The sequence below is a fragment of the Sinohyriopsis cumingii genome, chromosome 8 (genome assembly GCF_028554795.1).
Source record: "Sinohyriopsis cumingii isolate HCF-2022 chromosome 8, ASM2855479v2, whole genome shotgun sequence".
NCBI classification, from domain to species: Eukaryota; Metazoa; Mollusca; class Bivalvia; order Unionida; family Unionidae; genus Sinohyriopsis; species Sinohyriopsis cumingii.
The window spans coordinates 628,263-646,783 of NC_142968.1; the positions used below are offsets into that span (position 1 = coordinate 628,263).

General features: G+C 35.5%; 1 protein-coding gene across 1 annotated transcript in view; it reads right to left on the bottom strand.

Annotated features, from left to right (window-relative positions):
- Window positions 1–2,223: 2,223 nt before the first annotated feature.
- Window positions 2,224–18,521, bottom strand: part of LOC149792840 (uncharacterized) — an 88,060-nt gene continuing 71,762 nt past the window's right edge. Inside the window, exon 8 of the mRNA XM_089966612.1 lies at window positions 2,224–17,444. Within this exon, the coding sequence (XP_089822738.1) occupies window positions 16,792–17,444 (653 nt within the window). The 3' untranslated portion in view covers window positions 2,224–16,791. The remainder of the gene's footprint in view (window positions 17,445–18,521) is intronic.

Below are 18,521 nucleotides of genomic sequence, written 5' to 3' on the forward strand. Positions count from 1 at the left end.
TGCGAGGGGTCATTAGAAAATTCTCTTCAGACCAGCCGACAGACTACTCTCCTTCCTTTCGAGATAAGAGTCAGGATACTTGCTATATCTGTCAGAAGAAAGGGCATTGGTCTTCAGAGTGTCCAGACCGTCAAAAAAGAAAAAAAAACAGGGGCTAAAAAAGACAAAAGTCAAGATACCTGTTATTATTGTAAAGAAAAAGGACATTGGTCTCCAGATTGCCCAAAAAAGAAACAAGAGGAGTCAGAAGAAAAGAAGGATTCTTCAGAAGAAGAGAGGGATTCTTCGGAAGAAGAGAGGGATTCTTCGAAAGAAGAGAGGGATTCTTCAGAGGAAGAAAGAAGACAATTCTATTTAAAAGAAGCAAAGAAACAGGAGAAGAAAAGAAGAAGGGAAGAAAATGAGGAAAAAACGGTGAAGAAATTCAAAAAACAGAGAGACTAAACAAGGAGAAAGAAGAAGTCAATGAACTTTTAATTAAAGTGTTGCGCTGTGAATCAGATTGTAAAAAAATGGATAAAAGAATACATGAATGATATAAGGTAAGTGTCTTTGAGTTTTGATTTTAAAATAAGAAGCTACACTCACGCACTCATACACAGACACGTACTATAAGGGTAAAATGGGTGGGGTTTATTTTTGAGTTATTGGCAAATTGAAATTGTATTTCTTTTCGAGAAATGTGGGTGGCCCTGAAAAGGGCCTTTTTATTTTGGTGTAGGGGTGAGTTTAACCAATCAACTTTAACTGCCTTAAGCCTTTGCCACGGCCAAGGCCTACTTCTGATGATTGGGTTGAAATCACTAAGGGTGGTACGATAGGCTTAGTCACAGGGTTGGCGTGTTTAGCTCGGGAAGGTCGTATTCTCTTCGGTCGTGATAAAGAAGTCTGATACATTTGTTTCAGACTTCTTAACTCCGCTAAAATGTCCAACAGTACCGTAGCCGTTTGATTTTCACCCTCTTGTTTCTTTGCTGCTACTTCTTCTTGCTGTTGTTGGTGTTGTTTTTTTCTTACCTCTTCTTGTTGCTGTTGCTGTTGCTGTAGGAGAAAAGCTTGTTCCGCTTCCTTTTGTCGTTGCATAAATTTCTCCAATTCTTCTTTCTGTCTCTGTCTAAAATTCTCCACTTGCGGTAATGAAGAAGGTAACGAAGGTTCCGGAGCAAATTCTTGCGAGGTAAGAAAATCCACAAAATCCCAATGTACCTCTTCTGAAAGTAAGTCCGGGTTCCCTTGGGCAGTTTCCCCTGCTGGTGTACCCCAATGGATCGTTTTCTGAGTTTCCGTCATGTTGAATCACTGTCGCATAGATTGACTGCACACAAGCGCTAACGAATCTATATAGACCACGTGACGTCACAGACTGCTCTCTTCGGATTGGATGCGAGCTGACTGAATTTTGTAACGCGTGTTCGGATTGGTGAATGAATTCAATCCGTTTCAATCCTTCCTGTACCTATAAATAAGCGCAGTTCACTGCATTGATTCACCTATTCTCGTCGCTTCAAGATGTTTACCACAGTTGAGTCATCCACCCTTGTGTCTTCCATGATGTTTAGGACGGACATGCTCATGTATGTCAGGTCCAAGTGGACTGTTGTTGATAGGACAGATACTAGTCAATGGATGAGGAGAGTTTACATAGAAAGACAAGGATGTCTCAAGAGGGTACTTGTGTATGGACCGGCAGTTAGAAGGAGTTTAAGAAGAAGAAGAAGATGTGACAGATGCCATCTATGTTAATATTAATATTAACATAAACCCAAAGGCCCTTTTCAGGGCCAGCCATATTTCTCGAAAAGAGATAGCCTTTCCATTGCCTACCCCCTTTTTTTAAATTTAAATTTAAATTTAAATTTTAAAAAAAAAAATCCCATATTCAATTCCCCTTGTCCCTAGACAAACCCAAACTCTATTCCCATGTTAATTTCCCGTTGTCGCTAGACAGACCCACACTATAGTTCCATGTTAAATTCCCCTTGTCGCTAGAGTGACCCACGATTTTTCTCCATGTTAATTTCCCTTGACGCTAATCTGACCCACGATTTTTCTCCATGTTAATTTTCCCTTGACGCTAGAGTTGCCCAAGGGGTCTTGTAATGCTAATTCCCCTTGACGCTCGGGTGCCCCCATTTACTACTTATGTGTGTGTGAGAGAGAGAGAGGACAAAGAAAGTAGGGATGGTGAGTCTAGAGTGATACCTACACTGACAAAACAATAAGGCAAGCTGATATTTTTAATATTGGATACATTATACAAGGAACTGATAAGTAAAGTTATGATTACATGTCTTCATTAAATGTGTATCAATAACATTGTGAGTACAAAAGAACACCAGCTATACATTTAACAATGTTTTGTTTCAGCTTACTTAAAATTATTAGTTAAATAATGTTCAATACTCTTACACCATACCAACTCACACGGTAGCATAGATACTCTTCAATACTCTTACACCATACCAACTCACATGCTAGAAAAGATACTGTTCAGTACTCTTACACCATACCAACTCACATGGTAGTATAGATACTGTTCAATACTCTTACACCATACAAACTAACATGGTAGCAAAGATACTCTTCAATACTCTTACATCATACCAACTCACATGGTAGCAAAAATACTGTTCGATAATATTACGCTATAAAAATGGCATGGTTTTGCTCAATGTTTTTTACACAAAACAAACTGACAGAGTAGTAAAAATAAAGTTAAGTGCTTTTACACCTTACAATCCGAAACAGTGGTAAAAATAATGTTTAATGCAAATTCACTCAGTAAAAATTGTTCAGTACCTTTACACCACGCACACTCACACATTTGTGAAAATACTGTTCATTGCTCTTACACCATAGCTACTCACGTGGTATTAAAAATATTTCATGTACACAAACATGCTAGGACAGTGGCCACTACATCCTAGGACCACTGCATGGCATGAAAGAAAACCCACATGCTTTGTAAGAACTGCTAAGGTTTAGGAACACAACAGGCTAGAACACTACATGCTAGGAACACTACACCCCTGTGTACATACAATATATCTAATGCGATATCGAGGCACTCCTTCAATTAGAACAAATCAGATTTTGTCGCCTTCCCATTCATGTTTGCATTCATTTTCAGGCTTTAATTACCACCGTCTGCATGAATTTCGACCCCTTCCCATTCGTGTTTGCATTCATGTTCAGGCTTTAACCACCCCCATCTCCATGAATTTCGACCCCTTCCCATTCGTGTTTGCATTCATTTTCATACTTTAAACATTCATGAATTTCGACCTCTTTCCATTCATGTTTGCATTCATTTTCAGACTTAAACCACCCCAGTATCCATGAATTTCAACCCCTTCCCATTCATGTTTGCATTCATTTTCAGACTTTTACCACCCCAGTCTCCATAAATTTCGACCCCTTCCCATTCATGTTTGCATTCATTTTTAGATTTTGACCACTCAAGTCTCCATGCATTTCGTCCCCTTCCCATGCATGTTTACATTTAATTTCAGACTTGTACTATCTTTGTTTTCCTGGATTCTTGAACCCTTGCCATGCATGCTTACTTTTAATTTCAGACATTAACCATCCCTATATCTCTGGATTTGAATGACTCCCAATGCAAATTTATAGTTAATTTCAGATTTTTAAAATCCCTGTCTCCCAGTTCTCTGACGACCATTAGCACACCCTTAATTGCATCCCAGATAGCTTCCAGGTCATGCAGTATAGTTGATTAATACATTATATAGCATTGAAACCCTAACTGAAGCTGCACCCCAGATAGCTTCCAGTTCACACAGTGCAACAGATTAATGCATTAATTATTACTAAATTGGACTATATTACTGGTATGAAACAAAAAGCCTGTTTCACACATTACTTACAAGTGTTCTATTACATCTTAAATCATTATTCAATCTAACTGCAGTAATCACGTTGTACTAAATCTTAAACAATTGTTCTATCTTATTATAGTAATCAAGAAGTATTGTAGACAAGAATGTAATGTCATTCAATGAATGGGAAAATATATAGATATGCAGATTGTTGATATTTTGAAACAAATGTCAAATATACACAGAATAGTTATGTATATCCAGATCAATGAAAGAAAGGTCAAGCTCATTTATAAAAATATTTCTTTAAAACATTACTATAATTCGTAGCACTCATTTATACAAATATTCTTTAATACATTACTACAATTCGTATCATTGTTAATTTCTGGGGTTTGTAAGCATTCCTCTATTTCCTATCATTGTCAATTTTGGGCTTTTCATAGCACCAGCACCATAATACTTAATTTATATGATTTCCCTTTTATGTTGGCCATGTCCTCGGTGATGCTTAAATACACAAGTTTTTCTTCTTGTTGGCCATGTCCTTTATTTACAAGTTTTTCATCTCCATATTGGCCATGACCTTAATTGACAAGTTTTCTATTCCATGTTCATCATGTCCTTTACTGACAGGTTTTTCTCATCCAAGTTGGCCAGGTCATTAATTTATGTCTTCTCCTACATGTTAGCAATGTCCTTAATTTACAAGTTTTCCCTCATGTTGGCCAGATCCTTATCTTACTTACAAGTTTTCTTTTCCATGTTGACCATGTTCTTAATTTACAATGTATTGTTTAAAAAAAAAACTAAAAATTTAATAATTATTCACATGTCCTGGTACTATCAGTCATTGTCCATGATAAAATTAGTGCTCTATCTAAAGTCCTGGTACTATCAGTCATTGTCAATGATAAAACTAGTGCTCTATCTAAAGTCCTGGTACTATCAGTCATTGTCAATGATAAATCTAGTGCCCTAACAAACGTCATGGCACTATCAATCATTGTTCATGATAAAACTAGTGCCCTATCAAACGTCATGGCACTATCAGTCATTGTCCATGATAAAACTAGTGCCCTATCAAACGTCATGGCACTATCAATCATTGTTCATGATAAAACTAGTGCCCTAACAAACATCATGGCACTATCAGTCAGTATCCATGATAAAACTAGTGCCCTATCAAACGTCATGGCACTATCAGTCATTGTCCATGATAAAACTAGTGCCCTATCAAACGTCATGGCACTATCAATCATTGTTCATGATAAAACTAGTGCCCTAACAAACGTCATGGCACTATCAATCATTGTTCATGATAAAACTAGTGCCCTAACAAACATCATGGCACTATCAGTCAGTATCCATGATAAAACTAGTGCCCTATCAAACGTCAGGGCACTATCAGTCATTGTCCATGATAAAACTAGTGCCCTATCAAACGTCATGGCACTATCAGTCATTGTCCATGATAAAACTAGTGCCCTATCAAACGTCATGGCACTATCAGTCATTGTCCATGATAAAACTAGTGCCCTAACAAACGTCATTGCACTATCAATCATTGTTCATGATAAAACTAGTGCCCTACCAAACGTCATGGCACTATCAGTCATTGTCCATGATAAAACTAGTGCCCTATCAAAAAGTCCTGGCACTATCGTCATGAAGGAGTAATAAACTGACAATATTTTACTAAAGGCTTGAATTAAAATACATTTGTGTAATCTGAATGCATTAAAAAATTCTTTCTGTAAATTCATTTTGTCTGCATACAATATCCAAATACAAGGATTATCTAATACTCCGATGCAGACAATTTATTTTAACAATCAGCAAATTTAAAATGTGAGATTTAGTTGCACAATAAAATTTAAATTGTCATCACCAATGTGTTTGCGGCAAATTTTTGTAGTACTATTGAGTTAAAGATCTATTCAAGATTATACTCAAGATGACACCAGTGAAAGAACTACATTGTCCATCAAATGTCATCACTCCTTGCGCATGAACTACTTAAAAAATTGATCCCATATTTGTCTATGTTAACGAGACTAATTATGGACTGGCTGGTATAGGGACTTAAACCAAAATTCAACTTTCAAGAAAGTCCAAGTTTTGTTGACCTCTACACCAGTTTTAGCACTGCAAAATTCGGAAAAGTCTAAAGATATGAGTGCTGTTGCCAGCATTATTCCCAGAACACAAGGAAAACTAGAGACGTCTATTGTATGCTTGCACCTGTGAGAAATTTTCAATGGACCTTGTTGAGAGTGCATGCCAACAAAATGTTAGTACCACTGGTCAATTAATTTATTAAGATAAAGCTCCTCTACTCGTGCTGATAGCTACTTACCATTCATGCTGATGTTTTCTGACCATGCTGACCATTCATGCTGATGCTTACTGACCATTCATGCTGATGTTTACTGACGATGCTGACCATTCATGATGCTGCTTACTGACCAGTCATGCTGATGTTTACTGACCATGCTGACCATTCATGCTGTTTACTGACCATTCATGCTGATGTTTACTGACCATGCTGAACATTCATGCTGATGCTTACTGACCATGCTGATGTTTACTGACCATTCTGAACATTCATGCTGATGCTTACTGACCATGCAGACCATTCATGGTGACGTTTACTTACCAGTCATGCTGATAGTAACTCACCATGCTGACCATTCATACTAATATTTACTAACCATAATCTGTGTGTGAAATGGTTGTTTCACTCCATTTACATGTTACAAAATTTGGATGTAAAATAAGTTTATTTGCTAGCCATTGCACATGTATATTATAATTCCGTGTGTATTGATAGCCATTATACATGTATATTTTAATGTTGTGTGTATAGCTAGCCATTACACATGTATATTATAATTCCGTGTGTATTGCTAACCATTACACATGTATATTTTAATGTTGTGTGTATTGCTAGCCATTACACATGTATATTTTAATGCTGTATGTATTGCCAGCCACTACACATGGATATTTTAATTCTGTGTGCAATTTTAGAGTAATACCTGTTTGTGTATATAGACTTATCTTCACTGAATTTTTAATTCAAATTATAATTTTCTGTGGATGGTTGAGCGGTGATGGAGGATGGCATGTATTTTTAGCATAGACACAATCTTCTTAATACAGTTTACATCAATGTATGTATGTATTTATGTATGTATGTATGTACGTATGTTAGTTATTGCATAAACTCTGTATAATCTCTCCAGTGAGCTAATCTGTATAATTATCTAAAGGCAAATAAATGAAAAATACAGTTAAAGGTATCCTCTATGTCATGGAATATTTAACTTTCTTCCTCATTGGAGCTTTTATCAAAACACTTTATACAGTCTGCTCAAATATTGCTGATAATAACAGCATTTATTTGTAATATTGGCCACTGATAATATGAGTAATAACAGCATTTATTTGTAATATTGGCCACTGATATTAGAAGTAATAACAGTATTTAATGTAATATTGGCCACTGATATTAGGAGTAATAACAGTATTTATTTGTAATATTGGCCACTGATATTAGGAGTAATAGCAGTGTTTATTTGTAATATTGGCCACTGATATTAGGAGTAATAGCAGTGTTTATTTGTAATATTGGCCACTGATATTAGGAGTAATAACAGTATTTATTTGTAATATTGGCCACTGATATTAGGAGTAATAACAGTATTTGTAATATTGGCCACTGATATTAGGAGTAATAACAGTATTTATTTGTAATATTGGCCACTGATATTAGGAGTAATAATGGTATTGGTAATATTGGCCACTGATATTAGGAGTAATAACAGTATTTATTTGTAATATTGGCCACTGATATTAGGAGTAATAACAGTATTTATTTGTAATATTGGCCACTGATATTAGGAGTAATAACAGTATTTATTTGTAATATTGGCCACTGATATTAGGAGTAATAACAGTATTTATTTGTAATATTGACCACTGATATTAGGAGTAATAGCAGTGTTTATTTGTAATATTGGCCACTGATATTAGGAGTAATAACAGTATTTATTTGTAATATTGGCCACTGATATTAGGAGTAATGACAGTATTTATTTGTAATATTGGCCACTGATATTAGGAGTAATAACAGTATTTATTTGTAATATTGGCCACTGATATTAGGAGTAATAACAGTATTTATTTGTAATATTGGCCACTGATATTAGGAGTAATAATGGTATTGGTAATATTGGCCACTGATATTAGGAGTAATAACAGTATTTATTTGTAATATTGGCCACTGATATTAGGAGTAATAACAGTATTTTTTTGTAATATTGACCACTGATATTAGGAGTAATAGCAGTGTTTATTTGTAATATTGGCACTGATATTAGGAGTAATAGCAGTGTTTATTTGGAATATAGGGCACTGCCCATTACACCTATCCATACATCATGCAGTACAAAAAGAGGTTATAGTGCTTAACAAAAGAACATCGTATTTATACACAGTAATATACATGAAAGTAATAATTATTGCTTTTTCAGATATAGGTGAGATATAAGTATATACTGCACAGTAATCAAACAAACGGATTTAAGGTAACTCTAAAACGTGTGTGGAACAAGATTTGTGATATTGATCTAAAGTCTTAGGGAGTTGTTGATAAAACGGTTTCTATAATCTTTACGGCTTTTATAGTAAACATTGCTAAATTAGTCATCAGAATTTTACTAGTATCATTGTATATAAAGGACCTACATTTTTCTGAAGTTGGATTTTTATATACAAAGGTGTGTATTTTTATTGTATTTCTCCATATAGTGGACAAGCAGTAATAAAATGGAACTTTTTTATGTTAACATTAAAAATTTGACAATCTTTCCTCATAGCAGATACTTTAGTATCTTCCCATATTACCACTTATTGGCAAGTTCCCTGCTCTAAGCATAGTGATTATATAACAAAGATCATTATCTCCCAACCATTCTAGATAGTTTTGACATGTACATTCTACGTCCAATGACCTATAGAAGCACAGTCTTTCCATCGACTTAATCTCATCCTGCAGTTTTTGCCTAAAAATTTCTTCACATCTCTGCATGAACAATCTAAGAAATATATTTGCATCATTTACAACCTGAGTACACCTAGCATTGCCAAATCCAAATGTAAATAGCTTTTTTAACATAGTTAGGGGCCAGCCACTAAGTACGCACGCAAAAGTCTGGCAAAGCTTGACCCCTTCCCCCTCCCTGTACACATGCAATTTTTTTTTAGATCCCCTCCACCAGCATATGTACGCTTGACGCACCCCCCAATTCTATACAACAGCCTATATTTAATCCATGCGCAAACCACAAAGGATTAATAATATATTAACGTGTTTTATAAAACTGCTAGTAGACCGACATTGAATGTCTCGCGGCATCAACAAAATAAACTGTATAATTTTAAACAGTTATCTAGTATCCGCTAAAACTCAAAAGCCGACTGAACCCAGGATACATATTAGACAACTTATTATCGCGGTTTCACACTCCCCCTGTTTCCTATGCATGCGTACATTATCAACAGACCCGCCATACGCAAGCATATGCATCTGGGTTAACCCCTCCTCCGTGCATACATACTAAATGGACGGTCCCTTAGCCCAATAATCACAGTTTTCCTCCATCTTAACTGTAAATTGAAGAATTCTTTAGGATAGTTCTGGTATTTTTAGAATTCTTAGATAATATTTCAATATAAGTTTATATCTTATATACTGCATACAAATTATTCCTAATTCATTATATATGAATGCATTTGGAGTAGACTTAGATATACCAAGGATATATTTACAAAGTCACAAATATTTTCAATATCATTGGCATCATAAAACCCCCAAACCTCAGTGCCATAATTAAGTAGGGGAGCTAAACCCCCAAACCTCAGCGCCATAAGTAGGGGAGCTATCACTGTGTCAAACAGACGAAGCAATCCAGTTACAGGTAATCTGCCAAATTTTGAAAGACTTCGTTTCAATATATGCACAGCCTTCAGCGCCTGAAAGGACTGAGTTTTCTGGCACATATACCAAGAGGTTTTGAAGAAAATATGCATCATAAATACTTATAGTATGATTCAATCTTTACCTTTGTTTGGCCATAGTACCACGTGTTGTAACTTCTGAGATAGCCATCTCTGCAAAATACAACCAATCTTGATTTTTCCATATTCACCTATAATTTCCACTTTCGGCAATATGTATGCAACCTATTAAGCATATTTTGCAACTGTTGAGCAGTGTCAGCAAAGACAATTAAATCGTATGCATACAACAGTAAAATAGTTCTAAGGTTTTTGCAGACACTACCGTTTCCTTCAGCTAAAAAGAGTTTTAAATCATTAACAAATAAAGAAATGAGTAAAGGTGATAAAACACAACCTTGACACATGCCAAAGGGCAAACCAAACACATCGGTAATAAGACTGCTGGACTTAGCACATGGTTTTACATCAATATAAATTGCCTTAATAATTCCTAACATTTTTCCACTAATATCTTCACTAACTAGCTTTTGGTACAGTAACTGTATCTCTATCATATCAAAGGCTTTTTCAAAGTCAATAAATACGGTATAGAATCTACCGCTATGTTTTCTTAAATATTTACCAATTAATTTATAAAACATAAATATGTTATCTGCTTTGGAGCACCCCACTCAAAATCCTGCTTGCTCTTCACCCAGTAATTCGCTTTCCTCCACCCATTCATTTATTATGTTATTTAAAATTAAGCTATTCATAAAAATAATAATAATAATGAGGACTTTGTATAGCGCCTAATCTTGAGAAGCTCTAAGTGCTTTACAACATTAGACAACACCTATAAGATAAAGAAAAATCATATATAATGATATGATACAAGAACAAACACCACGAAATTAGAAGAAAAAAAAAAAAAAAAAAAAAAAAAACATGCCAAGAATATTTAAAGGAGGAATCTTTATAAGGTTTTTAATTTTGTTCTCCCAGTTGAAATAAGAGAGTTTTAAGTGCACTATTGAATGTGATCACTGTGTCTTTGTGTCTAGGTTCAGTGGGCAATTCATTCCACGTTGCTGGGCCCTGGTATGCAAAAAAATGCCGTCCATGTGACTTCATTTTCACAGTGGGAATAATGAGTATACGATTGTTAGTATCTTGCTGGTGTGTAACCATGGGTGAGGTCAGATAGGTATGTTGGACTAGATTCCGACAGTGAAACCTGGTACAGAGAACAAATTTTGTGGATCGAATGGATAGCCAGTGTAGGATACAGAGCAGTGGGGAGGTGTGCTCTGATTGTGGCACTCTAAGTATGATCTGAGCAACTGTGTTTTTGGAGCAGATATTGAGATGAACCAGACAGAGTTGAGTTACAATAGTCCAGTCTTGAAAGTACTAATGAACACACAAGTGTTTTAGTGGCATCAACTGAAAGATTTATATATTAGAGAGTAATTAAGCAAATTGGAGTTTTCTAAACTATTATAATTACATATCACCAATGATTGGCAATTGCTTTAGCAGTGTATTCCAGGGGCTCTAACTGTTTGTGAGGCCACTGGTGGTGGAGTGGTCTAAAGTGTTTGGCTTTACTGATCAATGCCATCTTACCTCTGTCCCCATGGGTCTGAGACTTTGGCTTGGCCAATGTGTGTACGTGAGAAAGCTTGTCAGTTGTTTCCGTATTCTTGGTGGTTCTTAATAGGGTTTTCCAGGTTCTTCCTCTATAAACTATACTGGATGCCATATTTAGCCCATCAAACACTGAAAAAAATGCATAAAACACCAAACAACGACTTTGTAGCTTGTAGCACAAATTCCTAAACACTGTTGTATTCATGTTCATGTAATTTAATGTGTGCATTATTAGCCTTTATGTTCACACCCATAATAAATAAATTAAAGTTGTAAAGAACTAAATTTCTTACCAAGCTGTTGAATTATGCACTTTTATATGTAGATTAGGCAGGACATAATTTAAAAATATTTCCAGATGGGCCATTCTTAGTACACAATGTCAAATTTGTATCCATTTATAAGCAGTATCATTTTAAAACATTTCCAGATGGGCCATTCTTAGTACACAATGTCCAATTTGTATCCATTTATAACCAACATCATTTTAAAACATTTCCAGATGGGCCATTCTTAGTACAGAATGTCAAATTTGTATTCATTTATAAGCATTATCATTTTAAAATATTTTCAGATGGGTCATTCTTAGTACAGAATGTCAAATTTGTATCCATTTATAAGCAGTATCATTTTAAAACATTTCCAGATGGGCTATTCTTAGTACACAATGTCAAATTTGTATCCATTTATAACCAACATCATTTTAAAACATTTTTGATGGGTCACCTGATGTAAAAAGTGCCAAATTTGTATCCAAGTATAAGTCTATTTTGTACAATATTTCACTTGTGTCAACTTTAAATTGCTGTGTAAAATTTTAATTTCCTGACAATTGCAGACTTTTATATGAATTTCTTCTTTCCTTCATGACACATATTGTTACATGCAGCCAAACATGGTCGACATTGGTATTGGTATTGCAGCCAAACATGGTCTACATTGGTATTGGTGTTTCAGCCAAACATGGTCTACACTGGGATTGAGCTAAAGATCCATTCAATATTACACTCGAGGATGACACCAGTGAAAGAACTCCATTATAGTTGAACTTCATCACACCTTGGTCATAAACAACTACATTGAAAGATTTCTCATCTGTCTACATCAGACACCGTAGAGGGGACCAGACTGTAATTTCACTTTCAAAAAGGTCAAAGTTTTGCAGATATCTACAACAAATTTGGCAATGCAATGCCCAGCAAAACCTACATATATAAGCACTGATGTCAGCATTATTCCAAAAATAAGGGAAAACTTAAGCCAATTGCATTTTCGTTTGTTTGAGAGTAAGCACTTCGATCGAAATTAAATATGCAGAATTAGGGAACGAGTATATAATGTATGTGGGGTCTGTGAGAACTTCATTCCATCCTATCCTATTAAATATACACATTAAGAAAAACAATAGTGGATCGTGTATGCGGGTCTGTGAGAATGTAATGCCATCCTGTTATTAAATACACATGGTTAGGGAAGGAGTGGATTATGCATGCAAGACCAGTCATCCTTTTATTAAATACACATGGTTAGGAAAGGAGTGGATTATGTATGCAAGGCCCGTCATCCTGTTATTAAACACACATGGTTAGGGAAAGAGTGCATAATGTATGCACGGCCTGTGAGAACTTCATGTCATCTTGTTATTAAATACACACGGTTATTAAGGAGTGGATAATGCATGCAAGACCAGTCATCCTGTTGTTAAATACACATGGTTAGGGAAGGAGTGCATTATGTATGTAAGACCAGTCATCCTGTTATTAAATACACATGGTTAGGGAAGGAGTGGATTATGTATGCAAGACCTGTCATCATGTTATTAAATACACGTGGTTAGGGAAGAAGTGTATTATGTATGCAAGGCCTGTCATCCTGTTATTAAATACACATGGTTAGGGAAGGAGTGGATAATGCATGCACGGCCTGTGAGAACTTCATATCATCTTGTTATTAAATACACACGGTTAGGGAAGGAGTGGATTATGTATGCAAGGACTGTCATCTTGTTATTAAATGCACATGGTTAGGGAAGGAGTGGATTATGTATGCAAGACCAGTCAGCCTGTTATTAAATACACATGATTAGGGAAGGAGTGGAAAATGTATGAACGGCCTGTCATATTCTTATTAAATACACACGGTTAGGGAAGGAGTGGATAATGTATGCCCAGCCTGTGAGAACTTCATGTCATCTTGTTATTAAGTACACACAATAAAAGAAACAGTATTGGATGTTATATGTGGGTCTGTGAGAATGTAACGACATCCTGTTATTAAATACACATGGTTAGGGAAAGAGTATATTTTGTACGCAAGGCCTGTCATAATGCTATTAAATTCACACGGTTAGGGAAGGAGTGGATAATGTATGCGGGTCTGTGAGAATATAATACCATCCTGTTAATAAATACACATGGTTAGGGAAGGAGTGTATTATGTATGCATGGCCTGTGAGTACTTCATGTCATCATGCTATTTAATACACACGGTTAGGGAAGGAGTGGATAATGCATGCAAGACCAGTCATCCTGTTATTAAATACACATTGTTAGGGAAGGAGTGTGTTATGTATGCAAGACCAGTCATCATGTTATTAAATACACATGGGTAGGGAAGGAGTGTATTATGTATGCAATGCCTGTCATATTCTTATTAAATACGCATGGTTAGGGAAGGAGTGGATAATGTATGCAAGACCAGTCAGCCTGTTATTAAATACACACGGTTCGGGAAGGAGTGGATTATGTATGCAAGACCAGTTATATTCTTATTAAATACACACGGTTAGGGAAGGAGTGGATAATGTATGCACAGCCTGTGAGCACTTCATGTCATCTTGTTATTAACTACACACAGTTAGGGATGGAATGGATAATGTATGCAGGGCCTTGACAACTTCACGCCACCTTGTTATCAAATACACACAATAAGGAAAACAGGAGTGGATATGTATGCAGGTCTATGGGAACTTCATGCCATCTTGTTGGGACTGAACTTGTTCAGACTACATACCTACCCCAAACTTTTATTGCCAATGATCAACGAATTTACTAAGATAAAGCTCTTTTGCTCTGCCATTGACCATTGATGTACCAGTGACTATTGATGTACCATTGACCATTGATGTGCCAATGACCATTGATGTGTCAATGACTGTTGATGTGCCAATGACTACTGATGTGCCAATGACTATATATGTGCCAATGACTGTTGATGTGCCAATCACTATTGATGTGCCAATGACTATATATGTGCCAATGACAGTTGATGTGCCAATCACTATTGATGTGCCAATGACTATTGATATGCCAATGACTTGATGTGCCAATGACTACTGATGTGCCAATGACTGTTGATGTGCCTGAGATACTTTAACGAAAAACAGAGTATGCAGCTGGGAAGCTATTGGAAAGTTTTAGACTTTTTTATAGTAAAATGCTCAAGTGTTACGGTCATACATTCTTAAAAACGTCCATAATGGTCTTCAGGGGTTAGCCAAGTGCAGATAGAGAGAAAGCAAAAATGCATATAGTGGTGTGAAATCTTGAGAAATAAAGAGAAATAGAAACTTATGAGTTGGTCGCACTGAGAAGCCAGTACAGAGTATTGTATTTACAGCTGATAATTTGTGAAGCAATTATTATTGTCATGATCCAAACATTTATAATTATGATTTATAGCTAATGCACTGAATCCATTCTAAACATGTATAATTATGATTTATAGCTAATGCACTGAATCCATTCCAAACATGTATAATTATGATTTATAGCCAATGCACCGAATCCATTCCAAACAAGTATAATTATGATTTATAGCTAATGCACTGAATCCATTCCAAACATGTATAATTATGATTTATAGCTAATGCACTGAATCCATTCCAAACATGTATAATTATGATTTATAGCTAATGCACTGAATCCATTCCAAACATGTATAATTATGATTTATAGCTAATGCACCAAATCCATTCCAAACATGTATAATTATGATTTATAGCTAATGCACTGAATCCATTCCAAACATGTATAACTATGATTTATAGCTAATGCACCAAATCCATTCCAAACATGTATAATTATGATTTATAGCTAATGCACCAAATCCATTCCAAACATGTATAATTATGATTTATAGCTAATGCACTGAATCCATTCCAAACATGTATAATTATGATTTATAGCTAATGCACCAAATCCATTCCAAACATGTATAATTATGATTTATAGCTAATGAACAAAATCCATTCCAAACACGTTTTTACATGCTTTATAGCTAAAAAGACTGAATGCACTCAATAGTTCCAAAGTCAGTAGAAAAATAGTGTTATGGTTACAGTCTCAAAAAATGTCATATTATGAAGACTGACACAGTCTTGAAAGGTATCACGCTGTTCTTTCTGTTGAATTTCATGGATGAAGACTGACACAGTCTTAAACGGCATCACGATGTTATTTTTGTTGAATTTCATGTACGAAGACTGACACAGTCTTAAACGGCATCACGATGTTATTTTTGTTGAATTTCATGTACGAAGACTGACACAGTCTTAAACGTCATCACGATGTTATTTCTGCTGAATTCATGTATGAAGACTGACATGGTCTTAAAAGGTATCATGATGTTCTTTCTGTTGAATTTCATGGATACTTATGACTCACACTAAGTTCGTTACGTTGAATTTCAAGTATAATTGTGATACACTGAAAGGACATTCCTTCTACTTCAGATCACGTATATTTATTACATTTTATTGCATTGTTTATTAATCTCAAGTTCCTTTATATTTATTACATTTCTTGCATTGTTTATTAATGTCAAGTTCCTATATATTTGTATTGATTGCATAATTTCCTGGAACAGTTTATTTGATTCAAGTATGTGTGTTTAATTCTCAGTCTTCTGAGAATTTACTTTCAACTACGTTATGCACAATTGTGTTTGGAGTCATTTTACTGAACTTTCAGACATTGATAGGAGGCTGTGTCTGTGACTCATTTAAATGAGACTGTTGTTTCAATGTAATGATTAGGATTACATTTTGACGAGGTACTTGTTAATGCTTATGACTCATTCTTTTCAGATTGTCCCTTTTAATGAAGGACATCTGTTTATGATTATCATTTTACAGTTGTTCATTCAATGGACAGACACATATGTGTATGAGTCCCTCATTTCCCCTTCTTCTGACGGGCACATCTGTTTATGATCCATTCTTTTCAGTTAGCTCTAATTGTCATTTATGTTACGATTTATTACTTGCACTACGCATACAGAAGGACATCCATGTTTATAACTCACTTGCAGAAGACTGTTCCTTTGACTCTAGTACTTGGAGTCTTGATGTCACATTCTGTAACTCATCTTTAACTGTTTCTATCATGTCAAACCATGATTTGAGTATATCAAGGTAGGATCCAGCAGGGATTGCTGATACCTTAGTGTGCTGAATTTCCTGTAATATCTTAGCCTCAAAAGCAGTATCCCCGCACTGCTTGCTGAGAGTTATCAATGTTGAGCTGATGTCATTCCAGTGGGTCTGGAATTCACTGGCATTAATCTGGCATGACTTAGCATGAGCAAACAATTTGTTTCTGTCATCTCGCAGTTTTTGGATCAAATCTTTTTCTTGCTTGCTCAGAGATGGCACAATATTATTAAAGAGGGCAGACAGCAGGGTGATATCATAGTCATCCAGGTTGGTAGCACTGCCATTTGGTGGAAACATTATGGCCATAAGGGACTTGTTGAACACTTTTGTAAGTTTGCTGAAAGTCTTACTGTATTTGGCAAGATATTGGTCCAGAGTGCAGGTGGATGTGACGGTGTGGTGCCTTAAAAGTTGTCTCAGGACCCTGGCTCCAATATCAACCAAAAGATATGTGATGCACATGAACCTGTCAGTGTTGCTTGTAGAGGTGGGTGGCATGGGGCTAACAGAAGCTGAAAGATGAAAATAATGGTACAAATGATTTCAGTACATAGAAACACATTCTGAAATGTAATAATTGTTCATATTATGTATGAATGCTATCAACAAACTACATTAATGGATTTCTACTCAATCTACCCAGTATTGTATATTGTACATGAAATTATTAACATTTCGTGCATCACATTATCATATCTTAAATTTTGCTGACATAGGGAACAACCAATTTTATAAGATGCAGTGACCGAAAGTATGATTGAAACATACCTCCAATCAAATAGCATTCCAGGTAGATACAAGATAATCTCATATGGCCGGATCATGCTCATTTACAAACGCCTTAGAGATCCGGATGATATGAGCAATATTTTAGTGTGTTATTTTCATATAGAAAGCTGCATCATTTTAAGTTGTCCTTTCATAATTGCATCATATATACCAAGATACAGAGGGATATGATAATGTGACATAGGGCGACATGATATGATATGGGGCAATGAGATATGATATGTGGCAACATGATATGATACGGGGCAACATGATATGTATGGGGCAATGAAATATGATACTGAATTCTTATCAAATAAACTGACCATAAACGAGATGTGATTCGTTTTTCCTTCAGTTAAACTGATGTGATCTAAAGACAACACGATATGATTCGGCTTTCTATATCACATTAACTGATGTGAAAAAGGGCAATGAGATAGGATAAAGGCTGGTCTGTATGCTACACTTGGCCATGCCATAAATGTGTATCCTTTGCTAGCAATATATATATATATACATTAGTGACGGAATGCATCTTTATCAGTACTAAATTCTCATTTCAAAAGTAAGTTACTGTCGCTTATATTTCATGCTTCACAGACTGGTTGAACTGTGCATTTTAAGTTTATTTCTCAGGCTCAGTTCTGGTAGAATTATGAAACTATATTATCATCACATTTATACCACAAGAGAATGCAAGTGTGATAAATACTTCACATTTTACTGGCTTAGGTTAAATGTTTGGTCAGGAACTATATGTGAAACATATGCCACATTGTAAGGGCATGGTACAAACATATAGCATTCCAGGTAGATAC